This window comes from Geotrypetes seraphini, chromosome 7 (assembly GCF_902459505.1).
Source record: "Geotrypetes seraphini chromosome 7, aGeoSer1.1, whole genome shotgun sequence".
Lineage (NCBI taxonomy): Eukaryota > Metazoa > Chordata > Amphibia > Gymnophiona > Dermophiidae > Geotrypetes > Geotrypetes seraphini.
This window is the reverse complement of record NC_047090.1, coordinates 120,646,592-120,670,947: the sequence shown is the minus strand read 5'-3', so window position 1 is coordinate 120,670,947 and position 24,356 is coordinate 120,646,592. Positions and strand designations below refer to the sequence as shown.

The window sequence follows — 24,356 nt, the reverse complement described above, 5'->3', positions numbered from 1 at the left end:
TTTTCTTCAATGTTTGATTTCAAAAGAAAAGTAGTAGAAGAGAAATTTGAAATACTTGAAAAAGATTTAAATAAGATATAAACGGAAAGGCAAATCAATGGAGAAACAAAAGATACATCCTCATTCCGCAGAAAACGAAAAACTGACAACCTCACGAGCTGGCATCGGGCGGGAAGACAATCACTCAAGCGGACAGTCTAAAAGCTTGTTAAAGCTTAAAGTGATCCTATACTTTTCACTGTCCGTACCAGGGCTCCGTGGATGTCACCCATATGTGAGAATAAGCTGCCTGCTTGTCTAAGGATAATATACAATACATAGCTATCCAAAGAAGAAGATATAGTAGATAGAATGGATGGGCAGACTGGATAGTCCATTTAGTTTTTATCTGCCTTCATTTTTTATGAGACCACCACCAACATTCCTGACATGGAAATTGCAAAATTAAATATTACCCCAAACTTAATATGAGCTCCACTTACCCTCCTTCGCTTTCTGCATCTGTCTGAATAAGTCCTGTGTTGGCTGAGAAATAGATTGAGCTTGACCCTGTGGACTCACTGCGTTCTCTGCTCAACAGGTATCTCTTTCGACGAGGTACTTTCTGACTCTCCTCCAGATGGCACCTGAACATAGAGCAAATAATGAGCCTCCAAAATGCTGGAATAGAAAGCCAATAATCCCCAAATTTCCTTCTCTCTGCTCCCAAGTCCTAAATTCTATATAAGAACAAAAATAAACCACAAGTCCAACCCATAACTGTGCACGCACACATACACAAACATGAAAGCACATAAAATGAACCTTATAAACAGCAAAGCAGATTCATAATAAGGTGAAATTTATTCATACCTGTTAATTTTCTTATGAGTTATGTCCTTTCCCAACCAGCAAACGGAGGTGGAGAAAACAGATTTAACTCAATAACATCATCACTAAAAGGCCAAGTGCAGGCAACATGTTAACCCTTCATTGCCCCAGGTACCATAGTTAGATTGTGAGCCCACCGGGACATATAGGGAAACTACTTCGAATACCTGCTTACTTTTCTTTATTTTATTTTTGTAAATCTTTACTCATTTCTTTTTAACTCACAATAAGTATAACACAAAATACAATCATTGCTTATTATATCATCAACATTACTTATTATATCATCAAACTATAGCTTTCATTAAATATCCCCCCTCCCTTATGTTCAACAATTAATCATAAACAAAATAAATCATAAAATATTTCCACCCCCACCCTACCCTGGACGTGTATGAACAAAAGGGAATTAATATTTATTCTATTCAATAATTTCAATCTTTAATAATAATAATAATAATAATAACAGTTTATATACCGCAGTACCGTTAAGTTCTATGCGGTTTACAAAAGATTAGTGAAGTACAAGTTGAGTTGACGTACAAGTTGAGTTAACTTAAGGGATGTGGGAACAATGGGGAGAAAGGGCAGGAGCACCGTTAGAGAGGGGAAAGAGAGAAGTGGGTCAGCTATCTAGGTATTTCAGGAATAGGTGAGTTTTGAGGCGTTTCCTGAATACTTCATAAGTGGTGGGCAATAGGAGTTGTTCTAGGTCTTTACCCCATAGAGCAGCTTGATGTGAGAGAAGATGCTCATGGTGTTTTTTTAGTTTGCATCCTCTAACCGGGGGAGAAACGAAGTGCAAGTGGGAGCTTCTCTTGTGTTTGTTGGCTGAGAAGAAGAAGAGGTCAGTGATGTATTTAGGGGTTAGACCGTAAAAAACTTTAAAACAGAGGCAGCCAGTGTAACTTAAACTTTACACGAGCTTCCATCGGCAGCCAGTGTAGCTGTTTGAAGTATGGCGTCACGTGATCGAACTTCTTTAGACTGAACATTAGTCTGACCGCAGTGTTTTGCATTAGTTGTAAGCGTCGCAAATTCTTTTGGGGGATTGCTAAGTAGGCGATGTTACAGTAGTCGAGTTGACTTAATACGAGGGATTGTACCAGGATTCTGAAGGCAGAGTTATCAAAGTATGCTTTAATGGATTTGAGTTTCCAGAGGGTGAAAAAACCCTTTTTGATTAGGGAGTCCACCTGGTCTTTCAATAACCTGAAATTTTTAAAAAATTTCCCTGCTCTATAGCAATTATCCTTTCCATTTTGAATATGTGGCATAAAGAGTTCCACCAAAAGCTGTAATTTAGCCTCTTCGAATTTTTCCAGTTATTCGTTATGGCAATTATGGCAGTTATGGCAACCCCTGTCATAATGAGCAGAAGCCTGTTATTATTAGACGATTTTTGGCTTTTAGCCCTCATTGACATGCCAAACAATACAATGTCATAGGATAATGCCACTGGATTTTCTAACAAATTATTTATTTGACCACATATTGATTTCCAAAAAGCAAGAATGAATGGACAATAGAATAACAAATAATCTAATGTCCTAGCTTCAAGATGACAGTGCCAGCATCTATTAGATTTAGAGCTACCTAACTTCTGTAAACGAACCGGGGTCCAAAATGCTCTATGTAACAGGAAAAAACAGGTTTGTCTCATAGATGCAGACACTACATCTCATCCTCCAAGACCAAATTCGTGGCCAATGAGACACAGTAATTTGATGTTTAATCTCAATGCTCCAAATGTCCCGAAGACCAGTCCTTGGTTTTTTATTCATAAATCCAGATATGGGACTGTACTATCGTCTGCCTGGACAAACAGAAGCAAACGACAAAGAACTTGCAGCAGAACTGAGGCGGGAAGGCAAAAACAGGAACGTGACAGTAATGGGGGATTTTAACTACCCCGGGATAGACTGTAGTATTGGAAATTCAAATTGTGCGAGGGAAACAGAATTCTTAGAGGCTGTGAGGGACCAACGAGAACCAACGAGAGGGAATGCCACTCTCGACCTAATCCTCAATGGACTAGGGGGACCTGCAAAGGAAGTGGAAGTAGTGGGACCACTAGGAAACAGCGATCACAACATGATCCGGTACAAATTAGAAGTAGGTACAGCAAAAGGGAAAAGAACTACAGTGACAACATTCAATTTCAAGAAAGGGAACTATGATGCTATGAGAGCAATGGTAAGGAAAAAACTCAGAAACAGCTCAAGGAAAACAGAAACAGTAGAGCAAGCCTTGTCCCTATTCAAGTGCACAGTGCAAGAAGCACAACATATGTACATCCCCAGATTTAGAAAAGGGTGCAAAAAAAACCGAACAAAAGACCCAGCATGGATAACCAATGAAGTGAAGAAAGTGATAGGAGACAAGAAAAAATTGTTCCGGATATGGAAGAAGGACCAAACAGGGGAACACTGGAAGGAACACAGAAAATACCAAAAAGAATGCCATCAAGTGGTTAGGAGAGCGAAAAGGGAATATGAAGAGAGGCTAGCCAGGGAGGCAAAAAATTTCAAGTCGTTCTTCAGATATGTTAAAGGGAAGCAACCGGCGAGGGAGGAAGTAGGACTGTTGGATGATGGAGACAGAAGGGGAGTGATAAAGGAGGAAAAAGAGGTAGCCGATAGTTAAACAAGTACTTCTCAGCAGTCTTTACAAGCGAGGACACATCCAGTGTACCAGAACCTGATGAGATCTTCCATGGAGACCAAGAAGAAAAACTGACGACAATAGAGGTGAGCCATGAGGATGTCCTCCAACAGATAGATAGATTGAAAAGCGACAAATCACCTGGCCCGGACGAGATCCACCCTAGAGTACTAAAAGACTAAGAAATGAGATAGCAGAAATACTCCAACGAGTTTGCAACCTATCCTTGAAAATTGGCGAGATCCCGGAGGACTGGAAGATAGCAAATGTTACACCTATCTTTAAAAAGGGGTCGAGAGGAGACCTGGGAAACTACAGATCGGTAAGTTTGACATCAGTTCCAGGCAAGATGGTAGAAGCACTGATAAAGGACAGCATCTGTGAACACATCGAAAAAAATGAGCTAATGAAAGCGAGCCAGCATGGCTTCTGCAAAGGAAGATCGTGCCAAACAAATTTACTGCACTTCTTTGAGGGTGTAAACAGCCAATTGGACAAAGGGGAACCTGTAGACATCATTTACCTCGACTTCCAAAAGGCCTTTGACAAGGTACCCCATAAGCGGCTACTTAGGAAACTGTGGAACCACGGGGTGGAAGGGGACGTACACAGATGGGTTAAACACTGGTTGGCAGGCAGAAGGCAGAGGGTTGGAGTGAAGGGTCACTACTCGGACTGGAGGAGGGTCACGAGCGGAGTTCCGCAGGGGTTGGTCCTCGGACCGCTGCTGTTCAATGTATTTATTAATGACCTGGAAACAGGGACAAAGTGTGAAGTAATAAAATTTGCGGATGACACTAAACTCTGTAGCAGGGTTAGAACTGCGAAAGAATGTTAGGACCTACAAAGGGACCTGAACAAACTGGAGGAGTGGGCGAATAAATGGCAGATGAACTTCAATGTAGGGAAATGCAAGGTCATGCATGTAGGGGAAAAAACCCGATGTTCAGCTACCATAAGAACATAAGAAGCGCCATCTCCGGATCAGACCTTCGGTCCATCAAGTCCGGTGATCCGCACACGCGGAGGCCCTGCCAGGTATACACCTGGCTTACCCTATAGCCAACCATATCTCTATATGCCTCTCTCAAGGAGATATGCATCTAGTTTGCCCTTGAAGCCTAGGACTGTCGATTCTGCAATAATCTCCCCTGGGAGAGTATTCCAGATGTCAACCACTCTCTGTGTGAAGCAGAACTTCCTGATATTAGTCCTGAACTTGCCCCCCCTTAGCTTCATTTTATGTCCTCTTGTCCGTGTCAAATTGGACAATGTAAATAATCTTCTCTGCTCTATTTTGTCGATTCCTTTCAGTATTTTGAAGGTCTCGATCATATCCCCACGCAGTCTCCTTTTCTCAAGGGAGAACAATCCCAGTGTTTTAAGTCAATCCTCATATTCCAGTTTCTCCATACCCTTCACTAGTTTAGTTGCTCGCCTCTGCACCCTCTCCAGCAGTTTTATATCCTTCTTTAGGTAGGGAGACCAATGTTGGACGCAGTATTCCAAGTGTGGTCTGACCATTGCCCTATAAAGCGGCATTATAACTTTCTCCGATCTACTAGAGATTCCTTTCTTTATCATGCCCAACATTCTATTTGCCTTATTTGCCGCTGCCGCACATTGTGCCGACGGTTTCAGGGTCCTATCTATCAGTACACCCAGATCCCTTTCTTGTTCACTTTTTCCCAGAGTTGCACCTGACATTCTGTACTCGTATTCCTTATTTTTACTGCCTAAATGCATTACCTTGCATTTCTCCACATTGAACTTCATCTGCCATTTCTCCGCCCAGTTTTCTAACCGACACAAATCGCTCTGGAGTTCCTCACTGTCCTCCTGCGATCTGATTGCCCGGCAGAGTTTTGTGTCGTCTGCAAACTTGATGATCTCACTGGATGTTCCGTTTTCCAGGTCATTGATATAAATATTAAAAAGGATCGGCCCAAGTACCGAGCCCTGGGGTACACCACTAGTCACTTTCTCCCAGTCGGAGAACTTCCCATTTATGCCCATTCTCTGCTTCCTATTTTCCAGCCATTTGCCTATCCATCTTTGTATATCTCCCTCTTTGCCATGGCTTTGTAGTTTCCTGAGAAGTCTTTCATGTGGAACTTTGTCAAATGCTTTCTGGAAGTCCAAGTATATTATGTCCACCGGCTTTCCACTATCAATTTGCTTGTTCACGGTCTCAAAGAATTGGAGTAAATTCGTCAAACACGATTTCCCTTTCCTGAATCCATGTTGACTGGGTTTCATCAAGTCGTGTGTGTCCAAGTGCTGAACTATGCTATCCTTGATCAGTGATTCAATCATCTTGCCGGGGACAGACGTAAGACTCACAGGTCTATAGTTGCCCGGTTCTCCTCTCGATCCTTTTTTGAAGATTGGCGTGATGTTCGCTTTCCTCCAGTCGTCTGGTATCTGACCAGTTCTGATTGACAGGTTTGCAAGTTTTTGCAATAACTCTCCGATTTCAACCTTCAATTCCTTCAAGACTCTCGGGTGAATTTCATCCGGTCCAGGGGATTTGTCACTTTTAAGTTTGTCGATCTGGTAGTATATCTGATCTAAGTTCACTTCAACTGTGGTGAGGCTGTCCTCTATTTCTCCTGTAAACAGTTTCTCCGCTTCAGGTATTGTTGAGGTGTCCTCCTTCGTAAAGACGGACGCAAAGAAGGAATTTAGTTTGTCTGCGATTTGTTTATCTTCCTTGATGTACCCTTTTCTTCCCTTGTCGTCCAGGGGTCCCACTGCCTCTTTTGCAGGTTTTTTCCCTTTCACGTATCTAAAGAAGGGCTTGAAGTTTTTAGCCTCCCGGGCTATTTTTTCCTCATAGTCCTGTTTTGCATCCCTCACCAAATGGGGGGATTAGTATTAGAGGGAAGTAACCTTGAAAGAGACTTGGGTGTACTGGTGGACACAACAATGAAGTCAACGGCACAATGCACAGTAGCCTCGAAGAGGGCAAACAGAATGTTGGGTATCATTAAGAAGGGTATTACTACCAGAACGAAGGAAGTCATCATGCCGCTATACTGCGTGAGGGTGCGACCACATCTGGAGTACTGTATCCAATATTGGTCGCTGTACCTAAAGAAGGACATAGAGATACTTGAGAGGGTTCAGAGAAGAGCGACAAGAATGATAAATGGTATGGAAAACCTTTCATACGCAGAGAGGCTAGAAAGGCTGAGGCTCTTCACCCTGGAGAAGCGAAGACTCAGAGGAGACATGATAGAGACTTACAAGATCATGAAGGGCATAGAGAAGGTGGAAAGGGACAGATTCTTCAGCCTATTGTGAACTACAAGAACAAGGGGGCACTCGGAGAAATTGAAAGGGGACATGTTTAGAACCAATGCTAGGAAATTTTTCTTCACTCAGAGGGTGGTGGACACCTGGAATGCGCTTCCGGAGGGTGTGATAGTACAGAGTACATTAAAGGGATTCAAAGAAGGATTGGACAAGTTCCTGAAGGATATGGGGCTGGAGGGATATAGCTAGAGGTAGAGATAGAGATAGGATCATGGAAGAGTATAGATAGAAGAAAAATAGGGACTAAAGGGTTTTAGACAAAGGATCACTTACAGATCATGGACCTGATGGGCTGCCACAGGGGACCTGATGGACCCCTGTTCTGACCCAGCAGAGGCAACTTCTTATGTTCAACTTTCATCACTTCAAACAATCATCAAATCTACCACTTAAATATGATGAAAAGCCTTGTTAAGAAAGTAAGCTTTTAAAGTCTTTCAAAAGGTTACAAACGTAGAAATACCACAAACTGATTCTGGAAGAGAAATCCACAATTGGGGAGCTGCAACACTGAAAACACACGAGTGAGTACTTGCCTTGGTTATGCATTGAAAGGATGTAACAATTAACAGATTCTTGGATTGTGACCTCAGAGAATGAGAAGGCATATATGGTTTTAATAATGAATGCATCACCTTTTGTGAGGAGTGATGCAGAATTTTGTACACCAGTGTTAAGATCTTAAATTGATTTCTCCATTCTACTGGAAGCCAATGAAGCTCAGCTAACATCGGTGTGATATGCAGAGATTTCTTTGGAAGACCACACAAAAGACTGTATAACTTATCGAAAATTGGATGGGGAAAGCAAGTTCCATAATTTGGATACCAATCAGATCTTGAAAAACATTATCTTCACTACCAGTGAAATATGGTCATGGAACCACATGCTCGCTGGCCTCCAGAGGGGGCTCTGATCAGCCAATCGATCAAGTAAGGGTGCACCTGGACACCCATCCTGCACAAGTGGGCCGCTACAACCACCTTCACTTTGGTAAAGATACGGGGAGTCATGGTGCTTCCTTTCGGTTTGACCACAACATGGATGTGTTGCTGGAGAACATGAAATCTCAAATATCTCTTGTGAGCCAGAAAGATGGGAATGTGAAGACACGCCTCCACCAAATCCAGATAGACAAGGAATTCTGTCACCACTATGACAGAGCAGACCATTTCCATGCGAAAGTGGGGGACCTGAGGGGACTCATTTACAGACAGGGAACCGAGAAAACTCGATCCTGTGCCACTCTCCCTCCCTGATAATGTCTAGAACCAAGTGGTCAGACGAAATCTGTTCTCATTTTTCCCAAAATGCTGACAGCCGACCCCCGATATGAGGTGAACTGGCCGTCATCCTGGCATCATTGCTGCTTCTTGGAGGCCGAGCCACCACAGGAACCCATGGGGTGCTGGCGCTTGTAACTGCCAAATCTCTGTCTGGACCCCTGAAATGACCTCTGAGAGAAGTAACCAGAGGAAATTGACAGGATCTCCTAAAGACATGAAAATTGTCTCTACCGCCTCTGGCAGAGCAACAACTCATACTATTCAGGAGAAATTTGGGGCAGCTATCCGCCACACAGGCCATGAGGTTGACTAGCCCTTTGCCAAACAACATCTGCCCCTTGAAGGGTAATCTGCTGAGAGTAGCTTTGGAGGCTAAGTCACCTGCCCATTGAATGATCCAGAGCATCCAGCAGGCAGACTCTGATGATGTCATAAACAGCATCAGGCACATAATCCACACTCTCCTTAAACATGTAGGGACAGGAGTCCCCAAGCTCCGAAGGACTAGTCTGTAACTTGATATGGCAGGCCAGGGCCACAAAGGAGGCAGTTGTTGCAGCTTTTTGAGTTAAAAACTATTTATTGACTTTTGCATAATACAAAAACACAAATGAAGCGTAACAACCAGAGTAATTACAAGAATAACATAGGTAATGCTTATAGGGCAATCAGCCTGCAGGGATTCTAGGCTACAGAAAGTGCATTACCAACAATGTAAGAAATATAGTAAAGTAAATTCCAAAAAGTAACAGGAAGGATGACCGTACAGCGCAGTAATCTATACAATAAGTACTTAGCAAATACCATAAAATATCATATGCAGAGCAAAGGAAAGTTATTCAACATTATAAGTCAAAGGAGAGCAGAATTTAGAAAATGGTTTCCAATTGGATTGGATTTTTGAGAGAGAACCCAATCTGTCAGCGGCAGCTAATTTGTACTTAGCTGTTATGCATATCATGTTCCACTATGCTGAGTACGTCAAGTTGGATGAGTTTTTCCAATGTGTTAATATCCATTTGATAGCAGTTGATATCATCGCTTTAAGCAGTTGAGACTCTGGTTCAAGCATAGGGTGTTGAAGTCCATGATTACCATACAAGACTATGGCAAGTGTGATAGGTTCCGAAATATAGAAGATGGCGCACACTGTTTTCCAAATTTGCGACCATAGATGGGATACAGTAGAACAATGAAATATCATGTTGTCAAGCATGCTTATAAAGGAATGACAGGACCAACAGGTAGCATCTATTTTGTTAGATGGAGTGGATAATTTAGCTAACTTGGAAGGAGTCCAGTAGGCTTTATGCAGGAGAAAATAGAGAGATTGTGTTATGGTAGAAGATCTCAAGGCTCTGTAAGATGCCAACCAGACTGATGACCAAGTTCGAGCATCAATAGAAATACCAGTGACTTGTTCCCATACAGAATAGAGGCTGACCTAGTGTTGTTGGATCTCAGTAATTTGTACCAGTTTGCAGACTTGTGCTTGGAGTAAGCTAATTTATTACATAGAGACAGTAATGGTAGAATATCTTCACAAAGTTTGTGCGTCTTCAACATAGCTCCTATTGCTGATTTGATTTGTATCCATTGAAAGTAGTGAGTCCAAAGTATGTTATATATGGAGACCATCTCCAGGAAGCCAATCCAGGAGTCATGAAGATATATATGAAGAATCTTTGTAATCCCACTTGTGCTCCAGGAGGATCTAAATACAGGTTTATTTTGTAGGCGTGTTTTGTTATTCCCCCATATTGGCATGTGTGTGGTATCATTCCAACTCGGAGATAAAGAGACGTTAATCTCCCTTATGGCCTAACTAGTGGAGGAAATAATTTCATTGGTGCGCTCTTCATCCAGGTGATCCAAGAACGAAATGGTGTCCAGCGGTAGGCCCTTTGATATCAGTTCTTCCAGTTTGATCCAATGGGGAAAAGAGACTTCTGTTTTCTGGGTTATCCATTTAGAACCTTGTTGTAGAAGAAAGGCAGTGTGATATGCTCTGAAGTCCGGAAAGTTAACCCCTCCGTATTCTTTACCATTTCTCAGCTTTTTCAGACTGATACGCGGAGGTTGTGGTTCCAAAGAAAGTCCATTAGTAACTTGTCAATGCGACTGTATGTTTGCGATTTCAGATGTATGGATAATAAGCTCAGAACATAGTTTATTATCAGGGATATCATCATTTTGATAGTCTCTAAGCGTCCCCACCAGGAAAGTTTCAGTAGAGACCACTTATTGGTTAAAGAGCGTACTGTATCCATAATATATGTAGTACTAGTTTTTTAGCCCGTTACATTAATGGGTGCTAGAATAGATGTGTAGACTTAGGCTTTTCTTTTCTTTCTTTCTTTTTTTTTGTCTCCCCCCCTGTCCAGAAGCACCCCTTCCCTGCTCCCCCTGCCAAGCAGTAGCCCTTCTCCTTTGCTTTTACCTCCCCCTGTCCAGTAGTACCCTATCCCTGCTCCCACTGTCCAGCAGTAGCCCTTCTCCTTTGCTTTTAACTCCCCCTGACCAGTAGTACCTTTCCCCGTTCTCCCTGTCCAGCAGTAGCCTTTCTCCTTTGCTTTTACCTCCCCCTGTCCAGTAGTACCCTTTCCCTGCTCCCACTGTCCAGCAGTAGCCCTTCTCCCTTGCTTTTATCTCCCCCCTGTCCAGTAGTACCCTTTCCCTGCTCCCCCTGTCCAGCAGTAGCCCTTCTCCTTTGCTTTTACCTCCCCACTGTCCAGTAGTACTCTTTCCCTGCTCCTCCTGTCAAGCAGTAGCCCTTCTCCCTTGTTTTTACCTCCCCCTGTCCAGTAGTACCCTTTCCCTGCTCCCCCTGTCCAGCAGTAGCCCTTCTCCCTTCCTTTTACCTAACCATATTCAGTCTCCCATTTCCCCTTTTACCTTATCTATTTCCGTCTGGTGCTGGTGGGATTTGGGCTCTGGGGGAGCTGACTTGTGCATCGGTTGCCGACGCACTCTGGCGCAGGGACACTGCTAGGCCGCGGGGAGCTGGTTTGCCCACACTGCATCTGTGGAGCTTGGTGTCCGGGGTTGTTGTTCCGGGCCACGGGAGGAGTAGATTGTGTCTGGGAGCCGACAGGATAGCGCCATGGCTCCCTTAGTCCCTTGCCGCCCCCCCTTCCCTTTTCTTCCCACAGTCCCATTGATACATTTAACTTTCCTAGGTCGGAGTTTATTTTTGGGTTTGAGGGTGCCAGGCAGCTTCTCTCATGATTGCCGCCTGTGTTGGATGCCTTCTCTGACGCTGGAGCGGCTCATGGGAGGAGCCGTTGCGGCGTCTTTTGACTTGAAAATAAACTTCGGGCTGTAGGCCCGTATTTCCGGAATGGAGGACTGCACGAGGTGGAGAACAGGGAGGCTACTGGCACAGCTAGGCGCACATGCGAACTCCTACCTGCCAGGGACCTAATGATCACGGAAAACGGAACACGCAGGTGGGAGTGCGCATGCGCGCTTAGGGTTTTATTATAGTAGATTGTACTCCACTGTATCAGGAATTGAGGGACCAAAGTAGAGGCCTAAATATTTGAGTTTGTTGGGAGTCCAATGCAGGCCTTGACATTGAATGTCCGGACCCAAACCGGGGCAGTTCAGAGGCATGACCTCGGTTTTGGACACGTTCAATTTGTATCCGGAACAAGATGAGTAAGGGTCAATCAGTTGTAGCATCGATGGAATAGATTCTGGAGCAATGTACAATAAGATGTTGTCAGCATATGCAGTAAGTTTGATCTCAAGATCATCAACATGGAATCCTTTAATTTCCACAGATGAGCAAATAGCAAGCAGCAATGGCTCTAATGCTAGGTTGAAGAGTAAAGGAGATAAAGGACAGCCCTGCCTGGTACCTCTACTAGGCTTGAAGGGTAATGAGAGTAAATCATTAACCTGAACTCTTTTGGTGGGGGAGTAGTACAAAATCTTGACTATGTCAATGAAAGTTAATGAAAAACCACACCACTGTAGCCCCAAGCTGTTTCAACCCTGTTGAATGCCTTGTTGGCATCTAAGCTCATTACCAGCAGTGGGTAGTCTAGTGACCTGGACATAGAAATAATGTTGGTAAATGTTCTGGTGTTATCCAGCCATAACGCCAGTCTGGTCTTGATTTATCAATTTGGGAAGGATTTTCTGAAGTCTATCAGCTATGACTAGCATATATTTTGGTGTCTACATTGATTAGGGATAGTGGCCTATAATTTTGAAACTTTAAGGGGTCTTTCCCGGGCTTGGTCAAGACTCAGTGAAAAAGCCACTAACATTGCCTGTGGTGATCAAGTAGTGAAAAAATTCTAACATATGAGGAGAAAGCCATTCTTGGAAAGTTTGATAAAATTCAATGGTCAGGCCATCAGGTCCTGGAACTTTTTTTGGTGCCATGTTGTTCAGGGCCTCCATCAGATCTGTAAGGGAAATTTGGGACTCTAAGAAATCATTGTCTGTACCCAGTAATATGTCATGTGGTAGATTAGTAAGGAAAGTGTCAGAAAAGGATTCACCCTGTAGATCCGAGGTATAGAGTTTTGAATAAAACTTATGGAACTGTGTTAGAATATCAGGTGGTTCTAATAGCAACTCATTGTTGTCATCATGGATTGCTGAAATATTGGATTTGTTGTGTTTGCCCTTTAGATAAGTAGCCAGTTAGTGACCGCTTTTGTTATTATCAGTATAGTATTTAGCGGAATGTAGAAAGACCTGGGATGCAGCCTGTTTACTTAGGCAGACATTGTATTCATTGCGGATACCCTGTAATTTTTTAAGAGATATTATGTCTGAAGGGTTAGCTTGGTGCACAAGTTCTAGTTTTTTTTTTTATTTCAGATTCGTGTGTGGCTATCTTCAATCTTCCACTCTTTTGAAGATGAGCAGATACGAGATTATGACACCTCTGATATATGCTTTAAAAGCATCCCATATAATGATCCGGTTGGTGTCCTGAGGTGAATTGTGTGCAAAATAATCCCTAGTAGCCTGCACTATTTTGTCCTGAAAAGACTTGTCCTGTAGCAAAGATGAGTTAAATCTCCAAGTTTTATGTGTGCTGACAGGGCCTGGTGTATCCAGAATGAAGAGGACCGCCGCATGGTCCGATACACTAATCTCCTTGATTTCTGAGTACAGAATTGATTTCACCAATGAGTGACTTATAAGGAAGTAGTCAATCCTCGAGTAAGAGGAATGAGGTGCAGAGAAAAAAGTGAAATCGTAATCAGCCAAATGTGTGATGTGCCAGGGGTCTACCAGTTGGAATTGGTAAATAATATCTTATAATCTGTGCCAGGCTCTGGTCTTTCTATATGTGAAATGTGGATTTTTTATCTTTAAGTGGATCTTGGATTAAGTTAAAGTCACCAATTACAAGATGAGTGTTCTGGTAACTATTAATCTGAGAAGCCAGTGTATCAAAATATTCATAGTCATCAGAGTTAGGACCATATATGTTTAGGAAAACAATTTCGGTGTGATTAATACTTAGTCTGACGGAGACCCATCTACCATTTGAATCAGTGTCAGAAGAAATGATTTGAGCACTACCAAGTACCCTAATGAAAATGAATATCCCATTTTTTTTTCAATGGCAAGGGAGAAAATGGGCGGGTGTGCCCAAGGTAATAACAAGCGCAAGGAGGCCTCAGCATCTAGGTGCGTTTCCTAAAGAAATATTATATCAGCTGATAAATTGGATATATAATTCAAAATCTTTTTAGACTTGATTGGGTTATTCAGGCCCTTGACATTAAGTGTGCAACATGACAAAGCCATAAGAAGAAAATTTCAGGTTAGAGCTAAACAACATGAGAATGCAATAAGGAATGACAGAGCTTATGACAATATATATATATATATATATATATATATATATATATATATATATATATATATATATATATATATATATATATATATATATATATATATATATATATATATATATATATATAAAAGCAGTAAAATAAATAGCTGTAGGGTCATAAAAGAAAAAGGAAAATAAATGCCTGTTACAAAACAGGAGCAGGAACTCATTTCTAAGTAGTTTAACACGGGTCAGCAAGCCATGTGAACGCATTAAGCTAAAGCAAACTGCAAAACCAGTTGTAAAACATGTTAATAAAACCTTGCAAAACTGTAATGTGAGATATATGAAAACTTCACGGTATGCAACCATTCATCAATAACATAATGAGAATAATACATCAGAAAAAAGAATGATCAGTTCATCTGAGGACAAGTCAGATACAATTGATTGTACTTGGTGCCACTTGCTCCAGGTACTCAGAAAGATCCGAGGATTAGTGAAATCCTTAGTGGTGGTGTTATATGTAACACGTAGCCGGGCAGGATACATTATTCCAAATTTAGCCCCAAGCTGTTTCAATTTGAGGCGCTATTCCAATAGTAGCTGTTGCAGCTTTGATACCCAAAGCGAGGACTTCAAACTGTCTTTTAAGGATCACATCCATTTTACGGTCCTGCACATCCTTCAGCATTGCTCCACCCTCACTAGGATGGGAGATGCACTTGGTCACTTGTGCCACTGCAGTGTCCACCTCTGGCTCTACAAACAGCTGCTGGAAGTCTGGCACCATAGAACAGAGCCTAGACATAGCTTTGTCTACCTTAAGGGAGCCTTCAGGCACCTCCCACTGGTCAGTGAATAAGGCGGTAAGATCTGCATGAGAAGGAAAAAAGTTCATCTGCGCATTAGTGCCACACATGATGGAGCACTGTGAGGTAGAGGGCTAATGGCATCAAGCTTCAATATAGATAAGGGTGTCAGAAATGACATAGGAAACTGAAGCATCTTATAAACATAGAAGAGGATCACATGCTTTGTTTGTTTTTTCATCTGTTCAGGGCTGTAAAAGCAAGAAATCTTTGGACCATACGCTAGCATTTCAGGCTGCTTTTTAAAAATAAGGAATTTCGACCTTGCTCTTACAAACATTTTAGAACCCAACTGAAAACTTTTCTTTTCTCAAAGTATTTCGCTAAATAATTCTATGTGTTTCTTATGTTCTTTTTATTATTAATCTTTTGTTAAACACGTTGAACTTACGGTTACGTGGTTTATAAGTACGTTGTTATGTTAAAAGACAACACAAGGAGGGATTATCACTGTGATCTGCCACCACTCCTGTATCCTGGATCCTAAAAGGGATCCCACATTGTCCACAATCACAAAAGAGTCCAGTGATAACAAAAGCATAGAAAGGGACTTCCAATCATACCAGTCCTGCTACAAAGGGTTAATGACACTAAGAGCCAAAATGGTACGAGGTGGGTACACCTGCTTAGGAGAAGGATCCCCCTTAGGCAGAGCAGACATGCCCAAAAGCAGTGCAGTGCTTCCCGGACCAGTTAAATAGGCTTTCCATAAGAGGCTGACAAAATCGGAAAAGCCTTACATCAGGGGACCTACTACAACTACTATTCCTTGCACAGCCCCAGACTACGGAAAAGGAGATACATCTGTCATCACATGCTTGCGCTTTGCCCCATTGCTGCTTGGATCATCTGAGCAGGATCTCTTCCACTCAAACTGGATTTTCCAGAGTTCCAAGGCCTTAGACTGACTAGGGGCTGAGTCCGAAGCTCCCGCCCCTTCTTCTCACGTTCCCATTCCTCAACTGGCAACTCTGCACAAAAAATGCAGGATCCGCGATTAGAAAGGCCTGGAGCATCCATGAAAGGCAGGCTCTAGGAAAAACAAGTAGTTTTGAGACAGAAAAAACAAAGTTGAAAATAGATCGCTAAATATCCAAGATGGCCACTGTCAAGAAAAATGCGGAAAAAATGGGCCATTGGAGCCAGAACAAAAAATATAAAATAGTGATTTTAGGGTTTTGGAGGAGGAAGAAACCTAATCCTAACCTCAGAAACCCTTCCCCCGGTGTTCCACATAGGGAATAATGGGAGTACTCACTGCGACTTCTGGTGCCTGCTATCCTGAATCAGCCTGTCTGCAGGGAAAGAAATTTCTGCCTCAGAAATTGTCAAACCTCATCAAAGGGATTCTTCTGGCTGCTGGTCGGACCGATCATGACCATGGACTCCCACCTCATGCAGCAACAGGGAGACAAAGTACACAGCCGGCTCCCTAATACCCAGAGGGTTCTTACTCAGGGGCCACACAGCCTGCGCTGAAGCCTCTGATAAAATCAAAAGGCAAGCCACTCGCAGTGGGACAGACCCCAAGCTCCTGAAGGACACAAAGCAGGCTGGCTCCACAGGTACTCAAATAGATTGGCCTGGGAGCAGCAGTCCACCCTCGTGGGACTATGTCCTCTCCCTAGCGGAGTAATCCCAAGAAGACCTCCGAGCACTGAAGCTCCATAGAAATCCAAAAATCTGACAGAAATATACCTGAAAATAACAATAAAGAAGCAGAGCAGATATACCCGAAAATAACAAAAAAGTAGCAGAGGAGATCAGAAAGTACCTTCTGAGTTCACTTGCATAAGAAAAAACTGAGGATGCAGCTGTTCTCCACTACAAAAGGAGAGGAGTTTAAGTTCTTAGTGATATCTTAGGGTATATCTTAGTGGTATCTACCCTTCTGCAGTTTCGCAGGAAGTGGGCATCTACAGCTGAAGTAGGACTTTTGTGCACTCGCAACAGAATCCTGAATTACATGTGCCAACTCTATGGCCAACTTTGCTATGGAGGCTATTGGGTTGATCATGAAATGGGATGAAGAACAAATTATATCTACAGAAGGGATTAGTCATCTCTACAGTAGATACCACAGGAAGAATTTTGGGACATCCAATTTATAAATCTTGCAGGGCAGCATGGAGCCTCAACTGTACAAAAAAAAAAGGCTGAAACAGAAACCATCTGACAAAGACAGCTTGGGACAAAAAATGATGGAACCATCCTGATTGATATGGAATCCTCCAAAACTACCAGGTAGGGACATCTACAGGAATAAGTCTGAAGCTGCAAAATCCCCCAGTTCTTCAATTTGGGTGGCTGGGGAGATATAGAGGAAGGGGGAGGGAAGAGAGAGGTTTGAGCTGTTGATTCTTAAATTTTTGGTCTAGCTTCTTGATTCAGATATGGTTTGTCAAGGCTTGGCTTAAACAATGAGGCACCTTCACAGCATTGTGGGGGGGGGGGGGGGTTTCTACTTACTTGACTTCTCCAATTATCTCAGCTGATAGCCCTTGAATGGTGGTCCGCAGATTCTCCACTTGTTCTCTCAGTTCATTGATACTATGGAGTACTCTGTCCAGGTTATACGGAGCCTCCAGTTCTCGATTTTCTGATGAAGCTAAAGTCCATATGATGCCATCAGCCTCATTCAACTGAGGTCCTTCCCATGAAACTAATGAATGAAAGAAACAGAAAGACTGCAACAATACAAATTTATGTATCTCAATTCAATAAAATACGTTGACCTCACTAATTTAAAGGGATGCTACACATTTTAACACAGGGAGCATTCTTTGCTATTGCTGCAGAAGCTATTATTTTAAAAAAATTGGTTTCTATTTTAATCTTTCTTCAGTATTTTTTTAAATATCTAAGTAACAACTTATATAATATCTGATAAATGTACTGTACAACTAGAAATCATATTTAGATAAAAAATTAAGGTGAACCCTTTCCATGCTGCCACAAATTCAAGTTTAGAATATTGGAGGAGAACCATAGCAGGATACTCAGGAACACTACTGTTAAATCACAAACAAAACGTGAAAATTATTTCTTATTCAATAATTTCCTTTCTTTCAGTTGGCCATACCGTTCTGCACAAGTGGGTGTTATCCCCTCCTACCAGCAGATGGTGGTAGAGAAAAAAAAAGATCTTTGCCAGTGACCTCACCAATATAACCTAGTGGTGTGCAGTGGAAAGATCTATTATACATCTGCCAAAGTAACAGAAGGTCCTTTTGTAACATACACTCATACCCCATCAACCATTGCCCTGAATACTCCAGGATTGTTTGAAATGAATTACATTATATGACAATCAAACATTTATATCCCACACTTGCCTAAAGAGTTCAGTGTGGCTTATAAAAATTAAAAGACTGAGCATTACCCAGGAATTATATTACTAAAGCAATAACATAGCTAATTGTTAAAAGTTATCTATAAGAACAAAATTCTATAATAGTTATCTTAAAACAACACACCTCTGAAATAAGTAAGGCTTTAATAACTTATAAAGTCAGATTTAACTACTTTGACATCTCGTCAGGTGGGGGAAGTTCATTTCACCACCTAGAAGCTTAATGGGAGTCGGAAGCAATTTGGGGTGGAGTCAGTCAGTAAAAATGTACCGAATGATTCCAGCTTCAAAATAAAAGCTTACAACATTATAATATATGGTAAATTCATAATTTTATATTTAATATCATTTTGCCCTGGATCTAAAGTAGTGGTAGATGTAAGTTATACTGGTATTTCAGATAGAGAACAAAAAATTTAAAACCCAGTATCAGTAACAGTTGAAGTCAAAGTAGGAGTTATAGTTGAAGGTTTTGTCTATCAACTCCACAGCCCTAGTTTTGATTACTGGCCGACAGAGTTTACTGACTTTCTACTAAAGTGTCGGCAAACCACCACACTGAGCACATTCCACAAGCGAATGCCACATAGAGAGCAAGTAAGAAGCTATGCGGCCTGTAAGCACAGTATCTTGGTAAACTTTTTCTTGAAAGATTCCAATCCTTGCCTTCCTTCCTGGGAGCACCAAAGATTGAGGCCTCATACTCTTGGCACTTTGGAGAGCAGATTTGACCACATGTAATGAAGAAGCTGGAACTTCTCAAATCTCAGAACCTTTTCAACTCTATGCAGTCAAAGTTCTTGTTTATCTGCTGTAAAAAAAAAAAAAAATAAAAAAGGGGGGGTCTCCTACACCTTCACCTGTACTTGCCTCAGTGTTCTATAAATGGGCCCTTTCATTGCTTCCCCAGGTCGGAGGGATGTCAAAGTGAAGGACATCAAAGTTTCTGTTCTAGGCTCATCTTCAGTCTCCAAAAGAAATGGAATGAATCAGCCATCTCCTTGACAAAAATCACTGAATAGTTTCTCTGGGGAGATTCATTCTCATGTGCTGGGAAGGAAATCTGAAGCAAGACCAGTGGACCCCTCCCCCATCTTCAGATACCAGGAGTACTCTGACTCATAAAAATACTTTTAGAAGACATCCAGTCTCTGCCAGGTCAGGCCTGGGCTTATAGTGTCAGGGCACCAGGGATCTTCTGTGCATCCTGATAGGCTGGAGATCCACCGCAAAGCCCTTTGAGGGTCATGTGTCAATGCATCTCCTGCAGTGAATGAGTTTTGAAAATGGGCTGTACCACCTCAAGCATCAGCATAAATAAACTTGAAGCTCTAGCTTTGCACTAAAGAAACACTCCATACAATCTTCAAACTTCCTCATGGCCAGCTCCTTGAAAGCTGCCATAAACAAAATAGGAGAATACAGTTGAAGTCGCCATATGTTCCCGAGACCTTTGGGGTATATCAGAAGTTGTTGATGAGTCAAAACTGCGCGAGACAATCGAGCACAGACAATCGCGCGCAAGACGTTAACATGCTGGATTAAAACATTATTTTAAAGCGCTCCGAGGGGGTGAGGGGGAACCCCCCACTTTACTTAGAACTGTTGGCACTCCTGTTGGGGTTGTGTGGAGGGCAACCCCCCCAATTACAGAGGAAACTGTAATTTTTCCCTAAAAAGGAGGGAAAAAGCCCATTTCCTCTATAATGAGGGGTTCCCCCATCCACTCAACAGGAGTGCCAACAGTTCTAAGTAAAGTGGGGTGCTCCCCCCCACACATACACACATTAAGATCCAGCAGCGGTATAGCACAGTTACTTACCGTAACAGGTGTTATCCAGGGACAGCAGGCAGCTATTCTCACATATGGGTGACGTCATCGACGGAGCCTGGATGTGGATGCCTCGCAAGCAGACATGCTTTAAGAAACTCGAAGTTTTGAGTCGCCTGCACCGCGCATGCGCGAGTGCCTTCCCGCCCAGCACAGGGCGCGTCTCCTCAGTTCACATAGCTAGCAGAGAAGCCAACCAGGGGAGGTGGGTGGGTTGTGAGAATAGCTGCCTGCTGTCCCTGGATAATACCTGTTACGGTAAGTAACTGTGCTTTATCCCAGGACAAGCAGGCAGGTATTCTCACATATGGGTGACCTCCAAGCTAACCAGAATGGGACGGTGGAAGTGTTGGCAATTTAGGAGAATAAATTTTGTAATACTGTTTGGCCAAACTGTCCATCCCGTCTGGAGAAAGTATCCAGACAATAGTGAGAAGTGAAGGTATGAACCGAGGACCAAGTAGCAGCCTTTGACACTGAAAAGTCCTTTCATGAATCTGGAAACCACCGGATGAGCAGAGAGTGGTTTCCCTTCAATAGGCTGATGGAAAGCCGCAATTGCACTGAGATGGACTCGTATAGATGTAGACTTGAGGCCAGAATTGGATAAGTGCAAAAGATAGTCCAAAACAGAAGATAAGGAGGAATGCTGAGGCTCCTTAAGATGAAAAAAACACCACGTAGAAAATCTAGTCCATTTTTGGTGATAGCATTGCCTAGTTGTAAGCTTTCTAGAAGCTTCTAAAACGTCTCTTCCAGATTGAGAAAACTGAAGAGGGGTTATGTTGAGAGGTACCAGGCTGTCAGGTGTAGAGACTGCAGGTTGGGATGAAGCAGAGATCCTTGACTCTGTGTAAGCAGAGAAGGAAAAACTCGTAGAAGGTATGGCTCCCTGCTGCTGAGTTGAAGTAGAAGGGAGTACCAGAGTTGTCTCTGCCACCAAGGAGCAATTAGAATCATGGTGGCATAATCGTTCTTCAATTTGATCAGAGTCTTGAGAATGAGAGGGAATGGAGGAAATGCGTAGAGGAAAAGATTTGTCCATTCCAGAAGAAAAGCATCTGCCTCGAGGCAGTGAGGAGAATATATCCTGGAGCAGAACTGAGGAAGTTTGTAGTTGTGGGGAGCTGCAAAGAGATTTATCTGTGGCGTTCCCCACTGTGAAAAAATTTGACGAAGAGGCAAGGAATGGAGAGTCCATTCGTGAGGTTGCAGTAGACGACTCAAGTTGTCCACCAAGCAATTCTTTGCCCCTTGAATGTAGACAGCTTTGAGGAAGGTGTTGTGACGGATTGCCCAGTTCCAAACCTCCAGAGCTTCTTGACAAAGGGAGGCAGACCCTGTCTCTCCTTGTTTGTTGACATAATACATGGCGACTTGGTTGTCCGTCCGAATGAGGACTACTGTGTCGGGAAGCAGATGTTGAAAAGCATGCAGAGTTTTGTTTTTGTTTTTTGTTTTTAATTTTTAAACTGTATTTTATTCAACAAAATGAAAATCAATACACAGGCAGAATGCCAACAGCAAATCAACAATCTCCCACAAAAAAAACCCCTCCCCCAACCGAGTGACATAGCATATTACAAAGATAAAAGAGGAATAAAAAATCAGGTAAAGAACAAAACATAAAGCATCAGAGTTTTGAGGATCGCTCTGAGTTCCAACTGATTGATATGACACTGACGATCCGTACAGGTCCAGAGGCCTTGAGTACGGAGACCATCGAGATGAGAGCCCCAAGCGTAGGTCGAAGAGTCTGTCATGAGGACTTTCTGATGAGGGGGCGTTTGAAAAAGCAAGCCTCTGGAAAGATTGGAAGAGAGCATCCACCAACGGAGAGACTTCTTCAAGGAAGGAGTGACTGAAATGTGTTGAGAAGGAGGGTCGCAAACTTGCGTCCATTGAGATGCGAGGGTCCACTGAGGAATTCCGAGGTAAAGTCTGGCAAAAGGAGTCACGTGTAATGTGGAGGTCATGTGACCCAGAAGTACCATCATGTGTCTCGCTGAGATGGAAGAGCGGGAAGACACTGTATGAGAGTTGAAGAAGAGCTTCCAGACGTTGTTGTGGAAGGAATGCTCTGAATTGAACAGTGTCCAGAACAGCTCCAATGAATTGTAGTCTGTGAGGGCTGAAGTAGAGATTTGGGAAAGTTGATTTTGAATCCCAAACTTTATAGGAACCAGGTAGTCCATTGGGTCGCTAGAATAACCCCTTGAGATGTGGAATCTTTGATGAGCCAGTCGTCAAGGTAGGGAAATACCTGAAGACCATGATTCCTTAGAGCTGCTGCTACCACTACCATGCACTTGGTGAACACTCTGAGAGACGAAGCCAGGCTGAAGGGTAGTAAGTACTCTGTATTGATAATGCAGATTCCCCACCCGAAATCTGAAGTATTGACGGGAGGCCGGATGAATGGGGATATGAGTGTAGGCCTCCTTGAGATCCAGAGAGCAAAACCAGAGAGAAGCCAGGGACAACATTCAAAACTTTTCTTTGACTAGAAATTTGTTGATAGCCCTGAGATCCAGAATGGGCCATCCCTGTTCTGCTGTTCCAAGGGAACTGGTTCGATGGCATGGAGAGAAAGCACAGCATGAGCTTCCTAAAGAAGAAGGGTGGTCTGAGATGGAAGGATACTCTCTTGGAGGAAGTTCTGGTGGAACCTGAGTGAAATGAAGAGAGTATCCTTCCCTGATGATGGTAAGCACCCAGAGGTCGGATGTAATTTTTGTCCCATCGGTTGTAAAAATGATGGAGACGACCTCATATAGGGGGAAAAGGAGACAGAGACAGAACGGTGGAGGTTATGCTCTGTTGTAAACAGTCAAAAAGGCTGAGAAGCCTTAGGTGCAGCAGAAGGTTGGGGTTTCTGCTGCTTCTCAGGTTGTTGTTTTTTCAGAGGAGGGCGAGTATAAGGAGCCGGCTTTGGAGCAAAACGCCTTTGATAGATAAGAGCAGGGCATGCAGGCTTGGCAGGAGCTAGCTTTGGTTTACGTCCGACTATAGAAGCAAATGATTTTTCTTGGTCAGATAATTTCTTGGTGGCTCCCTCGATGGATTCATCAAAGAGGTCGTTGCCCTAACAAGGAATGTTAGCTAAGCGGTCTTGAAGGTTAGAGTCCATGTCAATGGTATGAAGCCAGGCAAGACGACGCATAGCTACAGAGCAAGCAGCCGCTCGGGCAGAAAACTCAAAGGCATCATAAGATGATTGGAGAAGATGCAGACGTAATTGAGAGAAAGAAGCAATGACTTCCTGAAACTCAAAATGCATTTGGCTATCCAAATAAGCCAAAAACTTGGTAGAAGAGACAGAAGAAATTCAAAGTAAGTGATGAAATAAAAATTATAATTGAGGACTTTAGAGGACATCATAGCATTCTGGTAGATGTGATGTCCAAATTTGTCCTTAGTCTTCCCTTCCCTTCCAGGAGGAACTGTGACATAAACCTTGGAAGGATGAGACCTCTTCAAGGAAGATTCAACCAGCAAAGATTGATGAGATAACTGTGAGTTGTCAAACCCTTTGCGATGCACAGTTTTATACCTAGAGTCCAATTTTCCTGGAACAGCCGGTATGGAAAAAGGTGTTTCCATGAATCGACCAAAAATCCGATTCAAAAGCTTATGAAGTGGAAGCTTAAGACACTCTGCCGGAGGTTGAGGAAGATGCATGACTTCTAGATACTCCTTAGAATACTTGGAGCCAGTATCCAATTGAATATCCCAAGTCTACAGCCATCTATCGCAGGAAAGACGAGAAAGATAGCTGATCTGCCAATGCTTTGCCTCGAGAAGGACTCGAGGACGTCGAGGCAGCCTGTGTCGAAGAAGAAGCTTCGGCATGGAAAAAGGCATCAAAGGAACCTGGTGATTTGGACGAGACAATCGAGACCGGAACATTCTTGAGGTCCGGCATCGGAGACTTCGAACGAGGAGTCGGTGGTCTGGTCGAAGTTGGAGTAGATCGAGGCTTCGAGGAAGATGGTCTGTCATTAGAAGAACGATGTCTGGAAGGATGCCTTGATGAAAGCCTCGAATGTCGGTGAGAACTGTGTCTGGAACCAGATTTTGAGGATCGAGGAGATTTCGAGGCTGTAGGTCGAAGCGCCAGAGGCTTGGTGAAGAAACCTCGATGCACTCTCAAAGACTCTGCTCCTTGTTTAGAATGTGAGGATTCTCGTCGAAGCACTCGCAAAGAATCTGCTCCTTGCTTTTCGTGCTTGGATGGCAGACCAGACACTCGCAGAGACTCTGCTCCCTGCAAAAAATGTGTAAGTTCAGACTGGGGCAAAAGAAGCGGCTCGACTTTGCGGGAGTCTGCTGAATGCCCAGGCTGGATAAG

The 24,356-nt window shown here is 43.0% G+C and overlaps 1 protein-coding gene across 11 annotated transcripts in view; it reads right to left on the bottom strand.

The window, feature by feature from the left end:
* RMDN3 (regulator of microtubule dynamics 3) overlaps positions 1–24,356 on the bottom strand; it is a 219,132-nt gene that overhangs the window by 156,100 nt on the left and 38,676 nt on the right. For all 11 annotated transcript variants that reach the window (XM_033952294.1, XM_033952295.1, XM_033952296.1 and 8 more), the window contains 2 exons: positions 17,292–17,484; positions 483–626 (listed from right to left, as the gene is read on the bottom strand). In XM_033952294.1, coding sequence (XP_033808185.1) covers positions 483–626; positions 17,292–17,484 — 337 coding nt within the window. The remainder of the gene's footprint in view (positions 1–482; positions 627–17,291; positions 17,485–24,356) is intronic.